Genomic DNA, 24665 nt, shown 5'->3' on the forward strand with positions numbered 1-24665 from the left:
GGTGTAATTAATTGGCATTAAAGAAACCACATTAGGCTGAAAGTCCTATTTATCAGATTGATCCCAGTTTGTTCATGTTAACGATACGTCCTCCCTGTACTATTAAGTAGGGGTGATACAGTTCACAAAACCCACGGTTCGGTTCGTATCACGGTTTTAGGGTCACGGTTTTCGGTTCTGTACGGTTCTTGTTATTTTTTCTTTTAATCTTTAACACTCCAGAAATATACTTCAGCATATGATATATAGCTTAATTATCCACAATGTAGGATACATTATTAAATAATTATATAGTTAGATCATGTAATCATGCACAAACTGAATTTTACTTGACTCTAAGCACATTATTGGGACCATCTCTGAGGAAAGCTAGGTGAGATTTTGATACAGCAAGAGGGAAGACATTGATGATTTCAACATGCTTTTCAGTTATTTGAAAAAAAAAGGAGAATGTGTATTGCCATCTACAGGAACTTATGTGCCTTTTTAGCACATGAAGATTGAAATATTACAGAATATCAATTAAAATAACTTGCATTTATCAAACTGCCAACTTCAGTGTAGCTCTTACAAAAATGTTTCCTTTTAAAAGAAAAAGAGAGGAACTCTTAAAGCTCCGTCTTTTGAATAAGTCAGAATACGTTAAACATAAAACAGTTTACATTGTTAGTTAATTTCCTATCCTGGCCTGGGCTGGGACACACAGTCATACCGTTTGATAAAGTAGGCTACTTATTGGTGTTGGGGACCAAGAAGCTGGTTAAACAGTGATTTGGCTCAGACTGTGCTGACTGCAGAGACAAAGGCCTACATGTGAATCCCAAAGCCAGTTTCACCAAACTCCTACAGGCTGCTATTTGGAAGCAGAGTCCCTAAGATGGAGATTCTACATTCAACACGTGGAGGGCACGGCAGACTGGTGGTGAGACAAAGAACTGCTTCACACCTGTGAGAAGGTTGCACTTTCCCATTGGCTGTCGGGTCTTTGAATGAACCACCCCGCCACTAGGAGGCAGAGGTAGGATAAAAGCTGTCGGCACTGTGTTTTCCTCGCTTTTTCCACGGTGACTAAGGTCACTACAGGAAGCACTCTAGCCCGGACTAGCTAGCTAGCATCACCTTGCGGGTCGAGTTGAACTGGGACAAATTTATATCGGTCTGATATACAAAAGGGGATCCGAGGAAATACTGACCGGGTATTTCCTCTATCTGCAGCGGGTTTAATCAGCCTGGATTCAAGAAAAGGACAACGTTCTGTTTCTTGCTTGTCGACATGGATTACGTCTCGTCCACTGCTCTGGAACGAAATGGATCGTTAAACTCTGGCGAGAGTTTTAACTGACAAACAACGCACCGTAAGGCTTTACACAGTTCTGGGCAGATGTTAGAACTAGTGCGTTTTGGTTTGTTATTAATGAGAAAAGGGTTCGCTACCGCTTGCCATTAATGTGATCTGATTTAATCATGTACTGGTCCATATGTGATTATTAATCTGTTCTGTGAATGTATAATCAATCAATTATACCGTTGATTTATGTTGTGTTAAGTAGCTGGGTATAACTGTAATCACTACCTGCTAAGTCACTCCTTTCATGGAGTTTAGTTACTGTCTGCGATAGAATCACGAAAATCAGCTGTTAGCTACTAGAGTGGTTATAGTGACGTTCTCCTCAGCAAAACAAAAGTCTCAGAGTCTGTCCTAAACTACACGTTAGCCCAGACCTGAGGGGCTGAGGGGAACTGGGTCATTATCTATAACTTAGATCAGAGTGTTTCTTTTCCTTTCCTCCTTTATTCTGTTCCTTTTACTAACCCACACACGGACATATAAGCTAACCACGTAGCTCCGAGCTAACGCTGCTAATTTAACCACGTGGGTTTTGTATAGAGCTTATAGGGGATTTAGCATATGGTATAAAGGTGCGCTGTCATCTGAATGCTTCACCCACTGGTTCACATAGGGCTGAACGCATCATCAGGCTACACAGAAAACCCGGACCGGGCTACAGTGCTTTCCCCACTTCACATACACTCAATCATACTCTCCAATCATTTGCTAATCAGCTCACTGTCCCCCCTCAACTGCAATACCCCCACACCCCAACGACCACACGCACTGCTAACCGGGACAACCTCAGATCTCTCCAGCCTGCCCCCATCCCACCACCCTCTCACCATGCCAACTTTGCCCTCCTCAACACCCGGTCGCTCAACAATAAAGCCCCTGCCCTCCATGAACTAATCCTCGACAACACTCTTGATTTCCTTCTGCTCACCGAAACCTGGCAACAACCCAAAGACTTCTTCTCCCTCAACCAAGCATCCCCCCCTGGCTACAACTACATCTGCAAACCCTGCCCCTCCCACCGTGGAGGTGGCCTCGCCGTCATTTTCAATCAGAACTTCCGGATCACAGAACTCACCCTCCCCTCAGTATCATCGTTTGAATATCTTGCCTTCAAAACTCTTTCCTCCATGACAGTCATCCTCATTTACCGGCCACCTAAACCAAATCCCTCCTTCCTCTCTGATTTTACTGAACTCCTCACTCTAGCCTCATCTCTCTCTCGGTGACTTAAACATCCACATGGACTCCCGCACCTGCAAGCTCTCATCAGAATTCAACATTTTACTGGATAACTTCTCTCTCACCCAACATGTCACATTCCCCACCCATGAAAAAGGTCACATCCTCGACCCTGGTCTGCTCCACAACCAACCAGTGCTCGACCTCCATCCATGCCTCTTTTCCTCTCTCTGATCACAAACTGATACGGTTCACCATCCCTTCTCCAACCCCACGCCCCCGTCTCCTCAGAGAAATCACCTTCCGCAACCTCAAATCTATCAATCCCCACCATCTCTCGACCTGCGCTCCACCACTCTCCACCTGGACTCAACCCTCACCTCACCCGATGACCTCACAGACCACCTCAACTCCACCTTGTCTAACCTCCCTCAACACCCTGGCCCCCCCAAAAACAAAACTCGTCACTTTTAACACCTCTTCACCCTGGTACACACCTGCACCCGGAAAATGAAACAAACTGGCCGCCAACTTGAACGTCTGACAAAGAAATCATCCCTCACAGTCCATCATGAAGCCTATAATCCCATCCTCTCATCGCCTACAAAATGCCCTCATTGCTGCCAAATGCCTACCTCTCCCACCATCCCCACCGACCCCTGCCAAAACCCCAGAACCCTCTTCTCCACATTGAACAACCTCATCAAGCCTCGGACCAACAGCCTCCTTACCTCTACTCCCGGATCTCTGCAACTCATTCCTCCCACTTTTTCACTGACAAAATCAATCTCATTTACAAATCTCTATCCCTTGTATCTGACCTTCCAGGATCTACTCCAGCACCTACCTTGGACCCTCCTCTCCCCATCCCTCCAGACCTCCCAACCCCTCCTCCACACTTCCTCCTCCTCCCAGTTTGACCCAGTCACCCTCCTGAAATCTCCAAACTCATCAGCTCTTCCAAACCCACTACCTGCTCCCTTGACCCCCTCCCTCCCTACTTCTGAAGTCCTGCCTCCCGGTCCTATGCCCCTACCTCACTAACCTTTTCAACTCCTCACTGTCCCTTGGAACTGTCCCCTCTGCTTTCAAAACTGCCGCTGTCACCCCAATCCTTAAAAAACCTGGTCTGGATCCCTCCTCTCTCAACAACTACCGTCCAATATCCAACCTCCCCTTTCTGTCTAAAACCCTGGAACGCATAGTCGCCTCACAACTACAAACCCATCTTCATGCCAATAACCTATTCGAACCTCTCCAATCTGGTTTTCGCCCCCTACACAGCACAGAAACCGCTCTCCTCAAAGTCCTCAACGACCTCCTCACCTTTGCTGACACCGGTTCCCTCAACATCCTCATCCTCCTCGACCTGAGTGCAGCCTTCGATACTGTGAGCCATAACATCCTGCTCACCAGACTCAAAGACCTCGGTATCGAGGGTAGCGCTCAGCTGGCTCCACTCCTACCTTTCCAACAGATCCCATTTCATCTCTCTCCACAACCACACCTCTGCCACAGCCACAGTCACTCAAGGTGTTCCCCAAGGCTCCGTACTTGGCCCCCTCCTCTTCATCATCTACATCCTCCCTCTTGGTCAGATACTCCGCCACTTCAACCTGGACTTCCACTGCTATGCTGACGACACCCAGATCTACCTCAGCACCAAATCCCCCCACAATCCTCCCCTCTCCCACATCAACTCCTGTCTGTCAGCTATTAAAACCTGGATGCAACACAACTTCCTCAAACTCAACAGCGACAAAACAGAATTCCTTCTGATCGGCTCCAAATCCACACTCAGCAAAACCAAACCCCACTCTCACCATCGACGCGCACCATTGTCTCCCCATCTCCCCAGGCCCGCAACCTTGGCGTTATCTTTGATTCCACCCTCTCCCTTGAGCCTCACATCCGTCAAGTCATTAAAACCTCCTTCTTTCACCTCCGCAACATCGCCAAAATCAGACCCTCTCACACCCCGCTGCTGAAAGACTCATTCACGCCTTCATCTCCTCCCGACTGGACTACTGCAACTCACTTCTCCTCGGCATCAGCTCTACCAACATCAACCGACTCCAACTGGTCCAGAACTCAGCCGCCCGCCTCATTACCTGCTCCAAATCCTGGCACCACATCACTCCAGTCCTAAAACAACTCCACTGGCTTCCCATTTCCCACCGGATCACCTACAAAATCCTGGTCCTCACCTATAAAGCCCTCCACCATCTGGCCCCCTCATACCTCACTGACCTCCTCTCCCCCTACCAACCCTCACGGTCCCTCAGATCCACCTCAGCCGGTCTCCTCTCCATCCAAAAGTCCAACCTGCACTGTTTTGGGGACAGAGCCTTCTCCAGAGCAGCTCCCAGGCTCTGTAACTCCCTCCCCCAAGAGATCCGCACCTCTGAGTCCCTCACCATCTTCCAGTCCCGCCTCAAGACCCATCTCTTCTCCTCAGCCTACCCATAGTCCACCTGCCCCCCTCCCTTTTTCATCTGTATCTTGTTTTGTTCTACTTGTTTTGTTTGCTCGTTTTGTTTTGTTATGTTTTTATAATCTACCCTGCCCTGTAAAGCGACTTTGAGTCCATGAAAAGCGCTATATAAATTCAATTTATTATTATTATTATTATTATTATTATTATTATAACTGCTGGTCGAACGGGTCGCGCTCAAAATCACCCCTTCCTTTAATTCCTTTTAAAGGATTTTTACAGAAATGAGACTGTTCCACAGTTTGATTATTGGTCCCTGACTAGCAGGGTGGTGCCCAGTTTTGATTGTTTGTCAATTTGATAAAGTTATTAATAACCATATTCATAACTTTATTAATATTGATAAAACATCTTTGATAATTTGCCAATGATCAAATCTGTACCCTACGTGAATCCAACATTGGACTTATCATTGCACTAACAATAACTAGCGTAGCTGTCAGGTCGTCCTGTATACGTCTCATCTCCGTTTTTTCCTGCATCCACTGTGTGTGTGTGTGTGTGTGTGTGTGTTAGTGTTTGTGTGTGTGCGCGCGTCAGTCGCGGGGAGAACTGAGCAGCCCCGCCCGCTGCAGAGACCTGACAGGATCTAAACTGCAGCCGCTTCAGTGACTAGTGAAAAAACGTTACAGCGTAGGCTACATTGATGTTAAAATGTATACAGGTTGGCAGGACGGCCTGAAATGTTTTGCACGGTCTTTCGCTGTACGTTTGTTGGTAACTTGTCCACACCTCTTCTTCTTCGGGCACCTGATGGGCACGAAGCTACATTGCGCATGCGTCGAACCGTGCGACAAGCGGACCGAGCGGTTCGGATGTTTTTTCATGAACCGTACCACCCCTACTATTAAGTAAGTCATGGTGTTCCACAAGGCTCTGTACTTTGACCAATTTTATTCACCCTATATACATATATACTTCCTTTAGGCAATATTATTAGGAAGCACTCCTTAAACTTTGGTTATGCAGATGATACCCAATTATAGCTATTGATCAAGCCACAAGTAACCAATCAGTTAGTTAAACTTCAAGCATGCATTAAGTACATAAAAACCTAGATGACCTACAATTTACTGAAGTAATTGTACTTGGCCCCAAACACCTCCGAAGCTCATTATCTCAAGATATAGCTACTTTAGATGGCATTGGCCTAGAGGTCGACCAATTAATCGGCCGATTTTTTGTTGGTGTTGTTGTGGAACATGTGTTCGATGCACGCTGCCCCTAGCCTAGAGTCAGTTACCAGCAGAGCGAGCAGATCTCATGCAGTGCCTAAGGAAGGAGCTGTTCCTCTGAGAAAATGGTAAGGATTAAATTCTTATAAGTCCTATATATTTAATGAAAAACGTATGACATGTTACTGCCAACTTCAAGAAAAAACATGAATAGGCGACATGATGTTCGGCTACTTTGGATATACTTCAATATTGATAGCTGTCATGTCATGCTGTCATGTCAGAATAATTAAGCTAGAATTTTGCAATCACAGACAGTGGATCTGAGACTTTTATTATTTGTGTGTCTATATTTGAGAGGGTTGTCAACTCAATGCAGATAAAGAAGTTGTAGTTAAAAGAGACCACCGCACCATAGGCTAGTGAAGGACTGGCTTTGCTTAGCTATAGTCGTTGCTAGGGTTGGTACAGATTAGACCCGCTGCTAATATGGCACCTGTGCTAGCAGACTGATTAAACACGATTAAAATGCTGACCGCTAAATGGTGTAAGGTGTGATTTATTTCACTGTATAAGTTATAGTTATTATATTATTATTAAATCATTTAATTTTGACCATATGGCCTAAAGTTGTTTTCCCCCCTTTTGCGATAATTAGGTTTTGTCCATTTGGCTTTGTCTGTCAACAAGCAAAACAGACCAAAAATACATGTTTCAGGACAGTTTTTGGGAAGATGATAGAAACGTTTTTAGCCTTGTATCACTTACAATGCACTGAATTATTAGCTGATTTATAAAACAAATGTTAGATTTTATATCTATACCTATCTATAAAATGACTTGAAGATACTATGCAAAAATACTAACTTAACCTTGTATTTTCCCCCTTTTTTAGTCATTAAGTCTGATGGCTGAAAAGAAAACCACCCCCTTATGGCAGCGCTTCACCCAGCCAACACCAAAACAAAGAAATGCTGCTGGTTGCTACTGTGTGTCAGCCCTACTATTGTTAAAATGGTCAATTTATTTTATTGTTCTCAGATGTTTGATAAATGCTGCTAAGTGCACTAAACCTTATCTTTTCATTGAAAAGTTTATTTGACAAAGTTAAGTTTATTTTCTTTTTCTTACCAGTTTTGTTTATTTATACATGTTTTTACATTATACATGTTTAATGTAAGTATACAAGTGCAGATTGGTGTTCAAGTGTTCAATAAATGTTTTTGTTGAGAAATTTTGTGTATCTTAAGTACTTATTAGTGTTAAATTTTATCTTTCAAATAGAGGTTAAAAACAAGCAAATATCGGCCAAATATAATTGGCAGCAAATATCGGCCGACCCTGATTTCAAAAGATCGGCATTGGCCCCAGAAAACCCATATCGGTCGACCTCTACATTGGCCTGGCCTCCAGCACCACTGTAAGAAATCTCTGAGTTATCTGTCACAGATGTATCACAGATATGTCCATAAATTCAACATAAAAAAAGGACTGCTTTTTTTTTTATCTGCGTAACATTGCAAAAATCAGGCTTATCTTGTCACAAAAAGATGAAGCAAAACTATTCGATACAGTTATTACTTTGAGGCTGAATTATCCAAATTCCTTATTATTAGGTTGCTCCAATAAGTCCCTTAAAATTGTCCAGTTAATCCAAAATGCTGCAGCATGTGTACTAACAAAAACTAGGAAAAGAGATAATTTTTCTTCGGTATTAGTTTCTCTGCACTGGATCACTGTAAAATCTAGACCTACATTTAAAATCCTTCTCCTCACCTACAAAGCTCTTCATGGTCATACACCATCATATCTTAAAAAGCTCATGATACCCTATTACTCTAATACACTGCGCTCCCAGATACCGAGATTATTTGGTTCCTAGAGTCTCCAAAAGTAGAATGGGAGCCAGACCCCTCAGCTACCAAGCTCCTCTCCATATTAACTAGCTCCCAGATTTGGTTCAGTAGGCAGACACCATCTCCACATTTAAGAGTAAGCTTAAAATTCTCCTCTTTGATTAAGCTTATAGTTAGGGCTGGCCCAGTTTTGCCTTGGAACTTATATTATGTATATAAGTTAACTTATATATGCTGCTATAGGTTTAGTATGCCAGGGGGCTTCCTATAATACACTGAGCTCCTCTCTCCTCCTCTCTCTCTCTCTACATCTGTATGTATTCATGTTTAATTAACGAATGTTACTAACTTAGTTTCTTCGCCGGATTACTTGTGCTTTCTCGCCTCGCAGATTTGCTTCGATTGTGGTAGCACCTGGATCGTGGCTACTCCTGCTGCTGTGGCCCTTCTTGACATCTCAACTAGTTTTTCTGCATCTTCTTGAGACAGTATATGCCTGATTTAAACAAGTACAGAGACAAATCCTTTGCCTGAAGCAAGTAGAAGACCATTTGTTAGTTTTACCAGTGTTGTGCTGTAATGCACAGGCATATTACAGTTATGGCAGACTTTACAGAGGTTTCGGTTATTGTGATGTTGTCTTCAGGTTGGATGTGGATTTTGACATGTTCAGTTGACATGAAAAAGGGTAGCCACATAGCCTGTTCCACACACCTTGAGCACACAGTTGCTGTTGACCAGGAGGTTGCCAGGCTTGATGTCTCGGTGCAGAATGCCAGCAGAATGAAGGTATTTAAGTCCTGGTGGTGGGGATGGTGAGGAGGAAGACACAACGATATATAATATTACATCAGATATCAGATATTATAATCCTATTTTAAGTTTTTTTAAACCATTACCAATACTGTGCTTACCAGCACTTTGAAGGAATATGCTGACGTCTCTTACACAGGAGTTCAAACTGGTGTTTGCTCATACACATGTAATATGTAACTGTTAATCAATGCATATCAATGCAAATTTGTTATTTGTGATATTAGGCTATGATAAAATTGACTATACAGTCACGTAATTCTGTCCAGGTGTAAGCCCAAGGTCTATTAGCAGGTGGTGCTATGACTATGAGTCAAATTGACATGAAGATGTCCTCAGGCCTGGACCCATGTCAATCATGAGAAATTCCAGGCAGATTGGACAACGTACACTGGAGTTACAACAGCTTCTTGTTTCATTGCGAAAAGCACAAAATGGCAACCACACCACTGCTACACCGTTTTAAGAAAACTCAAGCTTTTTAGTAACTTTTCATCATTAAGGTCTTGAGATTGCACACATTTTGAAGTCGATTGTGCTAACTGCGATCACAACAGCAACAGAAAAGAAATTATTAGAATTGGGAAGTCACGTGACTGAATGCAAAAGACGCTTGGACAAAGGGCTCTGTGTTGTACTGATGTATTTATCCTTTTACAGATACCTAGCCAATAGGGGTGTGACGAGACACCCAGCTCACGAGACGAGACACGAGATTGGGTTCACGAGTTCGAGACAAGATTTTAACACTATTTTACAACCGAAAGTCACAAAATAAAAAACGAGCGCTGAAAGGTTTTGCCACAAACTCAAATGACAATTCTCTCCTGTATAACTAACAGTTACACTGTTACTTATTCCATATGTAAGGTGGAGAGATAGTCTCTTCACTCAGAGAACCAAGGTTTCAACATAACTAAGCGTTTTCTGGCAGTAGTTGAGACCGTTGAGACCAAATATTTTGTACTTGAGTTTGTCATTTTACAGTAGACAGAGAGAAATAAAGCTAATCTTACTATTGTTTCACAGTGATTACATTCTAAAGCACAAAACAATTACCATCAAACACTCAACAGATGATTTTTGTGAAGGCAGATGCTCTTTTTTCCTCCTCTGCATTTTATTAATTGCAGAATTAAACAAGGAAGTAGGCTACTCTAGTATTGATTTATGACCATTATAGGATGAACGGAGAACATTTCTCTTTGTTTAATATCATTATAAGTAAAGTTAGGTTTTGCTGTCCGCTTCCCGATTCAGTTTAACAGAGCGAGTTGTCTGCATGAGAGGGAGAGAGGGAGAGAGAGAGCTGTACTCTCTAACATTCTAATGCTGGGTTTTACAGGCAGCTTTTTCTTCCGCTGTTGCTCTGAAAACGTAAACTCAGAGTCAACTTTGAAGAACGGCCGGGGGATTTTCTATGTTAATTTCAAGGCTGCTGCTCTGCACTTGTGTACTGATATGGCAAGACACTTTTTACCTCTACGAGAAATCTCGTCACACCTCTACTAGCCAGAGATATTTGTGTTTAGCCTGGAAGAGAAACATTGTGAGAGCCAAAGATGTCTAACAACAGAAAATCGGCGGCCTGTGCCGTATTAAGAAGCACATGCATCCCGGCGGAACAGTGGCTGTGACAGGCCAAGACCGTAGAAGATGTGCAATAGGCTAATGATGCCGGCAGACTTTGATAACATATCTGCAGCACTGGAGAAAATTGCGGCCATCATCTTGATGAAGTCAAAGCTTTCCACCCTAATCACCACAATGGATGCTGTTGAGAATCGCATGGAAAGTATTGAGGCTGCTGAGAAGGTTAATCCAGCTGCTATGCTTTGAGAAGAAATTGAAGATTTTGAAAATAGAGCCTGACCCAATAGTGTATGTTTTGTGTGTATTACCAAGGGTAAAAAAGGAGGCAATGGAGTAAAGTTTTTGGGGGAGCTGAATCGGGAATTGCTGGAGATAGAGGGACAATGTGAGAGTGAACATTCACATAGAACTGCCGGCCAGCAGCATGGGGCCGGAGACAGACCCAGAACCATTCTGGCGAGATTTCTGAGATGTTTGAATAGAGAGCTGGTACTGCGTCAAGCGAGATATAAGGTCAAGCTGACCTGGCAGAATAACATCATAATGCTATTTCCAGACTTCTCCAGGGCTACAAAGATAAAGCATGACAAATTCAAGAGGTGTAAGAAAAAGTTGCATAAGCAAGAGGTGAGATTCCAAATCCTCTATCCTGCCAAGCTCAAAATAGAGGGAGTGAAGACATTTGAATGCCCTCAAAAGGCAATGGCATCATAGATAATATGGAGTGATTTGTCTGCATTGGAGTTATATTGATGTGCAGCCTCGTGGAAACGTAGGATTTGCTATTATGTGCTGATGGCTGCCTCTGTTTACTTTTTTCTTTTTCTTCGGCTTTCTCCTGGGCGGGCTGGCACTAATATAGGACACCGGCTTGGACCCTGCTTGCACAGATTTTCTTTTGTTTGACTCTGGTTGTGCACATTTTATTTGGCATCAGTACATGGAGACAGATGTATGGAGCAACTATGGATCACGGACCATCATGTTTTCGCAGGATTGACTTTTGGGGAAATTGGACTGTGCATGGGTCAGGTTCAAATGCATGGACTGTTCTGTAAGTATTTGGGAGTTAGTTATGTTTATTCATCACCACAATGTATTGTTTATGTGCTCAGAAGATGAATGTGATATTATAATATATAATTATGTTGTCTAACTTTAGCTCTACATGTTTCTCCACCTGGGATGTTAATGGGCTGGGGAATCCCATCAAGAGGAGGAAGGTTATGTCCAGTCTTAAAAGAAACAAACATGATGTGGTATTATTGCAAGAAACGCATAGGTCAACAGGAATCTAAAAAACTTTGTGGAGGATGTAGGGGTGTAGCAGAAGTAGGGGGGTCGTTACAGTGATAAGCACTTGCGATATAAATTGAACAAATTAAGGATAATTTTGGAAGAATTATCGTTCTGGCTGAAATACAATAATAATACAATAATACCTAATGATCAAGCATGTATTTAGAAAGGAAATAAAGGAAATTACAAGCTGTAGGAAACCACAATGTTGTTCTAGGAGGAGATTTTAACTTGATAGTGGATCCAGTTCTAGACTACAGTGGGGCTCTCTCACATTACAGAGGATTTGTAAGACTCTGGGCTTGGTGGATATTCGGAGGATTTTGAACCCACAAGATATATTCTAGGATAGATTTTTTAATTCCCAAATCATTGGCTCCCTCTGCTATAGATTAGATTAGATAATACTTTATTAATCCCACAATGGGGAAATTCACTTATTACAGCAGCAGTTTTTCCAAAAAAAAACAAACCAACAAACAACCAAACAAACAGGCAAACAACAGACAATGTGCAAAAAACACTGAATGAATGTAAAGTGGCATTATTTAAAAAGTATTTTAGTGAAATGGAGTGCGAAAAAAGTGCAAAAATACTGCAATGTAAGTAAGTAATTGACGTGAAATTAGATTGAAAAATATGTAATTACATAAAGAGCAAAAGTAATTAACCATAATATAAATGATATTTAAGTGTGACCATAATATAAATAATATTTAAAAAGTAAGTAGTTGGAATGGAAAAAATATAAATAGAGATGGAAAAATATAAATACAGATAATAACAAATATATACATAGAGCCATGTTGAGTGGTGTGTGATTGAGATTGGACCCGAAAAAATCTACAACATTATCGGGTGGTGCAGGTGTTGTAGAGTCTGACAGCGGCCGGGATGAAGGACCTGCGGTACCTCTCCTTCTTACACCGTGGGTGTATCAGTCTACTGCTGAAGGAGCTGCTCAGGGACCCCACAGTGTCATGTAGGGGGTGTGAGGTGTTGTCCATGATGGATGTCAGCTTGGCTAACATCTCTCTCTCTTGTAAAGAGCATGGGTGTTATCAGTCTGATTCAGATTATTGTTTAGGTGAACACCCAGGAATTTGTAGCTCTCCACTACCTCAATGTTTGATCCCTGGATGCTCACCGGTGTGAAGTGGGATGTTTCCCTCCTAAAGTTGACGATCATTTCCTTCGTCTTGCTGGTGTTAAGCTGAAGCTGGTTGATCTCACACCAGCTGACAAAGTCCCTGATAACCGTCTAGTATTCCAGATCGTTTCCCTCAGAAACACATCCAACAATGGCTGTGTCATCTGAGAACTTCTGGATATGGTAGTGGGTGGAGTCGTGAGTGAAGTCTGAGGTGTAGAGGGTGAAAAGGAATGGGGAGAGCACCGTACCCTGAGGGGCACCTGTGCTGCAGAGATCCACGTCAGACACACATTGATGAAGCCTCACATACTGTGGTCTATTGGTGTATAGTCTGTTGTCCATGCAGCCAGGGGTTGGTCCACTCCAACACTCTCCATCTTCACTCTGAGCAGTGAAGACTGGATGGTGTTAAAAGCACTGGAGAAGTCGAAAAACATGACTCTCACAGTGCTCCCGCTGTCCTCCAGGTGTAGCAGCGATCTGTGCAGAAGATAGATCACTGCATCATCTACCCCAATCCCAGGCTGGTAAGCAAACTGCAGGGGGTCCAGCTGTGTGCCCACCAGGGGTCGCAAGTGGAGCAGGATGATCCTCTTCATGGTCTTCATCAGGTGAGCAGTCAATGCAACAGTCCTGAAGTAGTTTGGCTCCTTCGGGCGCGGCGTCTTCGGTACCGGGACCACACAGGAGGTCTTCCACAGAACTGGGTATTTCTCCAGGCTCCGGCTCAGGTTGAACAAGTGCCTGACCACACCACAGAGCTGGTCATCACAGTCTTTGAGAAGTCTTGGGCTGATGCTGTCTTGGCCCGGGGCCTTTCTTGCCTTGATCTTCTTTAGTTGACTCCTCACCTGATCATCTGTTATGGAGAAGGGGGTGGAGGATGACTGGGGTGGGGATGTGGGGATGGTTGGTTATGAGGTTCTCAAGGGGGGTGGTGAACTGATGAGGGGGGGGAGGGAGCGGGCTGGTGGGCCAAGGGAGGTGTGAAAAAAGGGGCGGTGGGTGGAGAAAAGGGCGATGAGGCAGAATCAAATTGTTAAACAGATTCAGTTCATCAGCCCAGTCCTTGTCTCCACTGGCTTGATTTCTCCCCACACCTCTGCCGTGGCTTGAGATGTTCTACAGCCCTCTCCAGACGTCCCTGACGTTGTTCTGTTCCAGCCGCTGTTCTGTTCCAGCCGCTTTTCCAGTTTCCTCCTGTAGATGTCCTTCCCCTTCCTGATCCTCTGCCGGAGTTCCTTCTGGACTCTGCGCAGCTCCTCTCTGTCCCCTGATGCAAAAACCCTCTTCTTTTCATTTAACAGGGCCTTAATCCCAGAGGTCACCCAGGGTTTGTTGTTGGGAAAACACTGAAACAACTTGGAGGGCACAGTGTTCTCCACACAGAAGTTAATATAGTCTGTGATGCATTGGGTCATACTATCAATGTCACTGCTGTGGGGGCTGCAGAGTGCTTCCCAGTCTGTAGTTTCAAAGCTGTCTCTGAGCCTATCAGTGGCCTCCTCAGACCACTGCTTCACAAGCCTCTTCACGGGTTGGTGTTTGGTCACCACAGGGGTGTAGTCTGTGACCAGGTGAACGAGGATGTGATCTGAGCAGCAAAGTGGGGGGAGGGGTGATGACGTGTATGCATCTTTGATGTTTGCATACAATAAATCCAAAGTTGTAACGCCTCTGGTGTGGCATTTCACATACTGGGTAAAGGTGGGGAAAGCAGAGGACAGGGACGCATGATTGAAATCCCCAGAGATGAGGAAGAGGAAATGGGGGTGCTGGTTTTGAAGTTTAGAGACGACAGTGTGGATCTGATCTGTAGTTGCAGCAGCGACTGCCGAGGGGGGGGATGTACACGGTCACAGCAATAACCTGTGAAAACTCCCTCGGGAGGTAGTATGGCCGCATGCTAACCGCTAACAGCTCCAAGTCTCTGGTGCAGAGTTGCTCCTTCACAACAATGTGTCCCGGGTGGCACCATCTATCGTTCACAAACACAGTGATCCCCCCTCCCTTTTTCTTACCACTCTCCGTTGCTTTCCTGTCCGCTCGTAAGAGTTTAAAACCATACAGGGTGATGTATGAGTCAGGAGAAAGTTCACACAGCCACGTCTCAGTGAAGCACATGAGGCTGCATTCCCGGTACTCCCTCTGCAGCCGGGTCAGCGCCGTCAGCTCTTCCATCTTGTTGTAGAGAGATCGCACGCTCCCCATGATGAGTGCGCTTAACTCCCACTCTGCATCCTCTTCTCCTTCTCCGTAACTCCATGGGGATCTCCTGCCGCTCCGCACAGAGAAGGGGTGTGTGGCGCAGAGCTAACAGCTGATCCCGGGTGTAAAACAATGGGGCCGTGGTTGAATGGGGAGCCATGTTAGGTGAGTTTCCCACAGCCGTGCCAAAAAGTGGCCAGGAAAATTACTTGCAAGATACAAAAAACTGAGGGAATCAGCTTCCAGTATTTTTGCAGTTAGATCCAATTCTGGAGATGTTTTTACAGCAACTGTAAATATTAGAGAACTGCAACTGAACTGGCTCCTCTTCTATTTACAGGTATATAGAGATGCACTGGAGAAGGGCACAGTGCCACCAACACTGAGGCAGGCTTTGATAACTTTGATAAAAAAGGTGACTAAGAATCACCGCCATATTTCCTTAATGCAGTTAAATTAAGTTTTGGCAAATAGATTAAATAAGGTTATACTTTTTTAACCCTTGTGTTGACTTTGGGTCAAATTGACCCATTTTGAGCCCTCGATGGAAAAATGTGAGTTTCATGTGTCTAACACCTCTTTTCTGGGTTACATCATTGCTCAGGGGGAGTTAAGGATGGACCCAGCTAAAGTCTCTACTGTCACGGACTGGCCAGCTCCCTTGACCTGTAAACAGCTTCAGTGCTTCCTGGATTTTGCCAACTTCTAGAGGAGGTTTATTAAGAACTACAGCTGCATTTCTGCACCCTTCATGGCTCTCACCTCCATCTCGGTTCCGTTCACGTGGAACGAGGGGGCCGAATCGGCATTGGGGGAACTGAAACTTCGCTTTGCGTCAGCTCCCATTCTGGTGCAGCCCAGCCCACCAGTTTGTCGTGGAGGTGGATGCATCCGACATTGGGGTAGGTGTGGTCCTGTCTCAGCGGGCAACAGTTGATAACAAACTGCATCCTTGTGCTTTTATCTCTCTGAGACTTTCTCAGGTGAAGAGAAATTATGATGCTGGCAATCGGGAACTGCTCGCCGTGAAATTGGCCCTTGAGGAGTGGCGGCATTGGTTGGAGGGGGCGGAAAAACCTTTCATCATTTGGATGGATCTTAAGAACCTTGCGTACATCCAGTTGGCCAAGGAGCTGAATTCTCGCCAAGCCAGGTGGGCGCTCTTTTTTTGGAAGATTTAATTTTTCACTGTCTTACCGCCCTGGGTCACATAATGTAAAGCCTGATGCCTGGTCTCATGTTCACTCACCTCTAGAGACTGGTAGCAACCCCGAAACCATCTTGCCTCCCACCTGCAGTATTGCAACCGTTACCTGTGACATTGAGGAGATTGTTAGACAGGCCCAACCCCAACAAGCTGACCCAGGTAACGGTCCTCCTAACCGGTTGTTTGTTCCTGAGTCTGTTCGCTCTCAGGTCCTGCAGTGGGCTCACTCATCACCTCTTACTTGTCACCCTGGAGTCAATCAGTTTGGATTTCATGCGCCGGCAGTTCTGGTGGCACAAGAACAAGCAGCCTTCATCGCTGCTTGTTCGGTATATGCTCGGAGTAAGAACTCCACCCAGCCCAGCGCTGGACATCTCCGATCCCTGCTGATTCCCAGCCGCCCTTGGTCCCATATTGCTCTGGATTTCGTCACTGGACTTCACCCCTCCTCTGGAAAATCAGTTATGCTTACGGTAATTGATCGTTTTTCTAAGTTTGCTCACTTTCTGGCCCTACCGAAACTTCCCACTGCCAAGGAGACCGCTGACATTCGGGTGGAACATGTGTTCAGTTCACATGGTTTGCCCACTGAGATTGTCTCTGACAGGGGTCCTCAGTTTATCTCCCAGGTCTGGAAAGCTTTCTGTTCAACTTTGGGCATCACCTCCAGCCACTCCTCTGGATACCACCCTCAAACCAATGGTCAAGCTGAGAGAGCGAACCAGGAGATGGAGACTGCGCTCCGATGTGTCATGGGGGCCAACCTTGTGTCATGGAGATCCATGCTCCCCTGGGTAGAATATGCCCAGAACACTCTTACCAACGTTTCTTCTCCGGTTTGTCTCCTTTTCTTTGTGCTCTTAGTTATCAAACTCCCCTGTTCCTTTCACAGGAACAAGAACTGGCGGTACCCTCTGTTCAGTCTCACATGGGCCGATGCTTCAAGGTCTGGAGGAAAGCCAAGATAGCTCTGTCCCGAGCATCATCCTACATGCAGAGGCAGGCCACCGTCACCGCTCTCAGCCTCCCACTTACTCTCCCGGGCAAGAGGTATGGCTCAAGTCATTTTATCTTCCTCTCAAAGTGGAATCCAAGAAAATGGCACCTTGTTTCCATCAGAACTTTTACTACAGTACTTTGACACACTAGGACCTATCATTTTACAAACTTTAACCTCGGCCATAGAGAGGGGCACCTTTCATCGACAAACCAACACTGCACTTTCAGTCATACACAAAAAGGGCAAAGATCCTGTGAACTCTGTAGTTCACAGGATCTTTGCCCTTAAAGTGTACCACAGAGCCTTTCAGCTACGGGCCCTCAGAGTGTGGATGGATCCCTCATCTACAGTCCCATTGAGAGAAATAGAGCAAAACCTCACTGGAAGTCTAAGGCCCATCAGCCTCATTGGAACTGATATTAAGCTTCATTCCAAAGTCTTGGCACTACGCCTAGAACACTTCATTGAGAAGCTAGTCCACCCCGACCAATCAGGGTTTGTACCAAAGTGTCAAGCTGCAGACAATATATGCAGATTACTCCATGTGATAGAAGAAGCCAAAAACCTTCCAACAACGGCAGCAGTTTTGTCAATGGATGCAGAAAAGGCTTTTGACCGCCTAGAGTGGAACTACTCGCGGCAATTACTTTCCACGAGTAGTTCCACGAGAGCCTTGGTTTGGGAGCCAAATTCATTGACGTGGTACGTACTTTACATGTGAATACCACAGCCATAGTCTCAACCAATGGCCTGCATTCCGCATCGCGTAGGGCTCGAGACAGGGATGCCCGCTATGTCCCATGCTATTTGCTATCTCTCTTGAACAGTTAGCCCAGGCCATAAAGCAAAATAAAATATTTAATGTCCAAATTAAATCAAATAACAACTCAATATCGTTATTTGCAGATGATATTTTGCTGTACATATCTGACCTTGAGGACTCTGTTCCAAAAATTCTTAAGCTCTTTAATGAATTTGGCTCCATCTCCGGCTATAAAATCAATTGGAATGAATCTAATCTTCTTCTGTTGAACAACAGACAGGTGACATCAGCTATTAGTGACATAATACAAACCCAAAGTAAAATTACATATTTGGGCATCACCATTCACGCATCGCTACAGCGAGTTGTCCAGGACAACTATGAATCTATACTAAGTAGTGTTCAAAGGGATCTAGCCAATTGGTCTGCGCTGCCGGTATCGCTTTAATTAAGTTAATTAAAATGAACATAGTTCCTCGTGTGAATTTCTTAAGTACAATGATCCCCTTACCCCCACCAATACATTTCTGGAAGAAACTTGATACCGTAATCCGGCAGTATATTTGGAATAATAAACAACCCAGGCTAAAATACTCTACCCTGCAACGTACTGCAAACATGGGAGGCCTGGCCCTCCCTAACCTTAAAGTGTACCACAGAGCCTTTCAGCTACGGGCCCTCAGAGTGTGGATGGATCCCTCATCTACAGTCCCATTGAGAGAAATAGAGCAAAACCTCACTGGAAGTCTAAGACTGAAAGACCTTGCCTTCACAGGTGTGTGTCCAAAAACGTGTATGCTAGCCTCCATCCATCCATCGTCAACCACTTATCCTGCGCACAGGGTCGTGGGGGGGCTGGAGCCAATCCCAGCATACGTCGGGCGAAAGGCGGGGTACACCCTGGACAGGTCGCCAGTCCATCGCAGGGCCACACATAGACGAACAACCACTCACTCACACATGCACACCTACGGACAATTTAGGGACACCAATAAACCTAGCCCGCATGTCTTTGGTCAGCGGGAGGAAGCCGGAGTACCCGGAGAGAACCCACACAGACACGGGGAGAACATGCAAACTCCACACAGAAAGGCTGGGCCAACCGGGGTACGAACCCACAACCTTCTTGCTGTGAGGCGACAGCGCTAACCACCGCACCACCGTGTCCCCTGTATGCTAGCCTATGGCCCTATTATCACCAACACATTGAACAACTTTAAACAGGTGGAGGGGTAACTACGCTACACCAATAAGTGGCATTTGAACACCCCAATTTGGCACAACATACACTTAATGTCTGGTAACAAACCTTTTGTTTATAACCAGTGGAGCGACAGAGATATTTATACTCTAGACCAGTTACTCAATGATGAAGGTCGGTTAAGTTTTGAAGACCTGAGAGCTAGCTTTGAGGTCCCTAGGACATCCTTCTTCCGTTATCTTTGCTTAAGATCAGCCCTAAAATGTTATGGACTACCATGGGGGAACGGTTACATTGGGGGAACATTACATGGCTTGTTGATTCTCCTGTGAGAGGATTAGTGTCCAGGATTTATGCTGAACTGATGCAAGTATCCGTAGGAGAACTCCCAATAGTAAAGAAATGGGAACGAGAGCTGAGCTTGGAGGGGAGCGTAATTAATTGGGAGACAGTTTGGGACAACATTTCCCACTTATTGGACGCCTCAGAAGAGATAGGTCTCTAACGCCATTCCTACTCCCTATTGCACATTTTGCCAACTGGAACTTTTCTGCACATGGTCTGGGAGTGTGAACAGGTGCATGAGTTCTTGAATAAAACAACATCAATAATATCTGATGTGATTGAATGTCGACTTCCTACTGACCCGATTGTTTTTTTACTTAATGATGACTCTAAATTACACTTACTTGGGAGACAGAAGGAAATTTGGCTAGCCGGATCAACTGCGACCAAAAAAATTATAGCTCAGCGCTGGCTCCCTCTCCACACGCTTTGTGTAAAACTTTTGTTTGTTTTTGTGGATGAAGGAATGAAGGAATGAGGGCGTGACGTCAATCCAAGAGTGGGTTTGTGAGATGGCTAGGGTGGTGATGTTTGAAAATATGCGGTTTCCCAGACTGGATGTCTACACAGGAAAATGGGGACAGTATTTGAGCTTTCCGGAGGGCTCCTAAGAAGCTTTGTGCTGGGAAGAGATGTTTATGATAAGCTCATTATATGGTCATTTGTACATATCTTTATTAGGGCCCGAGCGCCGACAGCGGCGAAGGCCCTATTGAAATTGAAGGAATTATTAGGGCCCGAGCGCCGACAGCGGCGAAGGCCCTATTGAAACTGAAGGAATTATTTTTTTTTTTTTTTTTTTTTCCCGTCAAATGAATTGCCTTTTTGAGGGGCCACGAAAATGGCTCGCTAGCGCCCCCTACAAAGTTTTAAAAATTGAGCCCCTGGAGTGCGTTTAACGTAGACTCACGAAACTTGGTAAACATATGTATCATGTCAGGAAATTAGTGCGATTTTGGCCATTGCCACATGTTGTACTTTAACGAACTCCTCCTAGAGATTTCATCCGATCAACTTCAAACTCGGTCTGTGCCATCGTAAGATGTTAAAGATGAAAAGTTGTTAAAAGAAAAACTTTTCGTCATAGGGCGTGGCCGTGGCGGGGCGGCCATTTTGTGCGTTTCGCCACCGAAACAGGAAGTGGGTGTAACTCGAGTGTACGTTGTCCAACTGGCTCGAAACTTTTCAGGATTCATAAGAGTCCAACCCTGAGGACAAATAAAGGCCGATATTTACTTAAAGTCATAGCGCCCCCTAGTGGCAACAGGAAGTAGGCCTAAAAGTCAAGGTGCTATACTTTAACGAACTCCTCCTAGAGATTTCATCCGATGGACTTCAAACTTGGTCTGTACCATCCCAACACCTTAACGATGAAAAGGTATTAAAAGCAAAACTTTTCGTCAGACGGTGTGGGCATGGCGTGGCGGCCATTTTGAGTGTTTAGCGATGAACAAAGAAGTTGTTGTAACTTGAGTGTACGTTGTCGTATCTGCCCGAAATTTCTCATGATTGACAAGGGTCCAGGCCTGAGGACACCTACAGGCCAAAATTGACTTTTGGTAATAGCGCCCCCCGCTGGCAACAGGAAATCTGCCTTATATGACAAACATCATCCGATTTGCATGAAACTCAGAATGTGTGGTCTACATCTGATACTGAGCCGCCCCCTATAATATGGCCACGCCCACTTACTCAGGCCACGCCCCCTTTCATAACATTTGAACCGTTTAAGGTAGAGTCTTGTGTGAGGTGTCATTGAACTCAGCAGAGAGTTCCTTCTTCATTGGTCCTGGTTTGGCCCGCCCCCTATGCTTAAGCCACGCCCCTTTCATAACATTTGAACCGTTTAAGGTATACCCTTGTGTGAGGTATCATTGAACTAAGCAGAGACTTCCTTTTTCATTGGTGATGGTTTGACCCACCCCCTATGCTTTAGCCACGCCCCTTTTCACAGCTAATGAACCGTATGACGTAGAGTCTTGTGTGAGGTGTCGTTGAACTCGGCGGGGAGTTCCCTTTTCATTGCTGACGATTTGCAGCGTCTGAGTGCCGTGCGAATGCACGGTCGCAAGGAGCAGCGTCCGCCGGTAACCGCGACGCGCGCCAAGGCGCGAGGGCCCGTCCATCGCTGCTCGCAGCTTTAATTGGTGATGGTTTTGCCCGCCCCCTATGCTTTAACCACGCCCCCTTTCACAGCTGATGAACCGTATGACGTAGAGTCTTGTGTGAGGTATCGTTGAACTCGGCAGGGAGTTCCCTTTTCATTGATGACGATTTGCGGTGTCTGAGTGACGCGCAAATGTACAGTCACAAGGAGCGGATTCCGCTGGTAACTCCGACGCGCGCAGAGGTGCGAGGGCCCGTCCATCGCTGCTCGCAGCTTTAATTTGATTTATATTTAATTTTGTTATTATTTTCTTGTTTTTCTTGATTTTCGTCTGGATGGGGTTGTGATGACGAGGAGAGGGAGGGCATATGTTGGTGTTCAAGTCAGATTTAAGACTTTTTAAGACTTTTTCAAGACTATTATGAATGAAATTTAAGACCTTTATCACAACATTAACTAAGCCCTAAATTCAGTTTTAATCAGTATCACTAAACTTGTACTTCCCCAAAGCTGAAGAATATTTTATGTCTGTGCTACAATCTGAAAGAAACTCGCACCAATAACATGAAAGCTGATTGGGATTGGTCTCATTTGTAGTTGAAATACAGCAAAATTATATTTGGACTACCGAAAGAAAGAACTACAACACCATGGAATAAACAAATAAAAAGAGCATTAGAGCTAGCGTTACATGGACGTAGGAAAATGAAGACCTGTTTAAAATTATTTAAGACCTACACAAACTTAAATACCTAAAATTTTGATTTTTAAATTTTAGACTTTTTAAGATCCCACGGAAACCCTGATGGTGGTCATTGTTATTATAGCTACAATGCAACAATTATTTGAATTTAAGTTTTACAGAAGTTCAGATGACATCAGCTCTTGATTATAAAACAAACAACAAACAAATCAAACCTACAGGATTTCTTATTTTCATTATACAAACCAGGATTCCACAGTGAAATGCAGTTGTAGCCGCCTTCATGCTACACAAACAAAACATGTATATATTCAAAAAAATCTATACCATTAATTAATTGTAACTGTATATTTTTACATTTTGCTCTGTCTGTCTTGAATAGTGAGAGTTACTGTATGTGCTGCTCTAACTTCCCCACGGAAGCACCTTGAATTTCCCCTTGGGGATCAATAAAGTATCTAGCCCTAAATGCTCAATGCTGAAAATACTAACATTCATTTGACTTAGGGTACACCCTTCACTTCCTCTAAAAATATATCTGCATTTCATATGGACATATCTAATGAAAAAATGTAACAGTAAAAAGATGATCTGAAAAAGAAATAAAAGAGAACCTACCTCGTAGAATCTGATAAAGAAAAACTTTGGCGTGGTCTGAGCTCAGAGGCTGTGGTGATACGATGATCTTATGGAGGTCACTCTGCATCAGTTCAGTCACGACATAGCTGACCAATGGGAAATTAAGGGGGGGAAAAAATCACAGAAAATGGTCTTTGATCATTGCAGTTTCCTAAGCTCTGACAGTGGACAAGTTTCACAGTGACATCTAGGACCACTCTTTTGGGTTGATGGCCAAAGATTTCAGGACATTTCTCTTACTCATCTGGAACAAATTCCAGTGTCTGTACCAGATGCTTCCTCTACTTCCACTAAACTAGACCTGAGTCAAGTTTCGTGTTAATCAGAGTAATTGTTGCCAAAATACACAACACTTCCTGTTTTGACTGCCACCTACAGGAAGTAGTTCTTCTATTACTTGCACATTTTTTGGATTATCAAAATGATTTTGATAACTTTTATTCTACATTCACATTTTCGCATTAAGTACCTCAGGGCACGCCAGACAAGTGCAATCGGGTTAAGATCAGGGGACCTACAGTATTAAAGGAGAACACCGGGCAATTTTTACGGTAATCTTTATAACTATAAATATGTGAGACCTAGAAAAAAAAAACAAGCCGAATCGGTGCTAGCAATATGGAGCTGCTGCAGCTAATGCCCAGAGCTCCCACTTAGCTAAAACAGCAGTTATGGGGGCATAAGATAAAGAGTGCCTTTGTGCCTCTTAACAGACACAAATGCATTTAAAATGTTGGGACCCTTACATGACAGCAAGATGCGTTTTCAACTCAGACATTGTTTAAATTCACCTTCCCTGTTAGCTGCTAGCTGCCGTCTGGGATGAGTGAGTGTGTTCAGCCAGGCTTCGGTAATAATCATCACACAGCAGTTCTATTTGTAGCATATACACTCACCTTAAAGATTATTAGGAACACCTGTAAGATTTCTCGTTAATGCAATTATCTAATCAATCAATCACATGGCAGCTGCTTCAATGCATTTAGGGGTGTGGTCCAGGTCTAGACAATCTCCTGAACTCCAAACTGAATGTCAGAATGGGAAAGAAAGGTGATCTAAGCAACTTTGAGCGTGGCATGGTTGTTGGTGCCAGACGGGCTGGTCTGAGTATTTCCCAATCTGCTCATTTACTGGGATTTTCACCCACAACCATTTCTAGGGTTTACAAAGAATGGTCTGGAAAAGGAAAAACATCCAGTATGCGGCAGTCCTCTGGGCGAAAATGCCTTGTTGATGCTAGAGGTCAGAGGTGAATGGGCCGAGTGATTCCAGCTGATAGAAGATCAACTTTAACTCAAATAACCACTCGTTACAACCGAGGTATGCAGCAAAGCATTTGTAAAGCCACAACACGCACAACCTTCAGGCGGATGGGCTACACCAGCAGAAGACCCCACCGGGTACCACTCATCTCCACTAAAAATAAGAAAAAGGGGCTACAATTTGCATGAGCTCACCACAATTGGACAGTTGAAGACTGTAAAAATGTTGCCTGGTCCGATAAGTCTTGATTTCTGTTGAGACATTCAGATAGTAAAGTCAGAATTTGGCATAAACAGAATGAGAACATGGATCCGTCATG

At 44.4% G+C, this 24665-nt stretch overlaps 1 protein-coding gene across 3 annotated transcripts in view; it reads right to left on the reverse strand.

Annotated features, from left to right (window-relative positions):
• LOC120574039 (serine/threonine-protein kinase NLK-like) overlaps nt 1-24665 on the reverse strand; it is a 109992-nt gene that overhangs the window by 70111 nt on the left and 15216 nt on the right. For all 3 annotated transcript variants that reach the window (XR_005641814.1, XR_005641815.1, XM_039824045.1), the window contains exons 3-4: nt 23063-23169; nt 8767-8852 (exon numbers count right to left, since the gene is read on the reverse strand). Coding sequence is in view for 1 of the 3 variants with exons in the window: in XM_039824045.1 (XP_039679979.1) it covers nt 8767-8852; nt 23063-23169 (193 nt within the window). In the remaining 2 variants the exon portion in view is untranslated. The remainder of the gene's footprint in view (nt 1-8766; nt 8853-23062; nt 23170-24665) is intronic.

Source organism: Perca fluviatilis, chromosome 2, assembly GCF_010015445.1.
Source record: "Perca fluviatilis chromosome 2, GENO_Pfluv_1.0, whole genome shotgun sequence".
In the NCBI taxonomy this organism is placed as follows: Eukaryota; Metazoa; Chordata; class Actinopteri; order Perciformes; family Percidae; genus Perca; species Perca fluviatilis.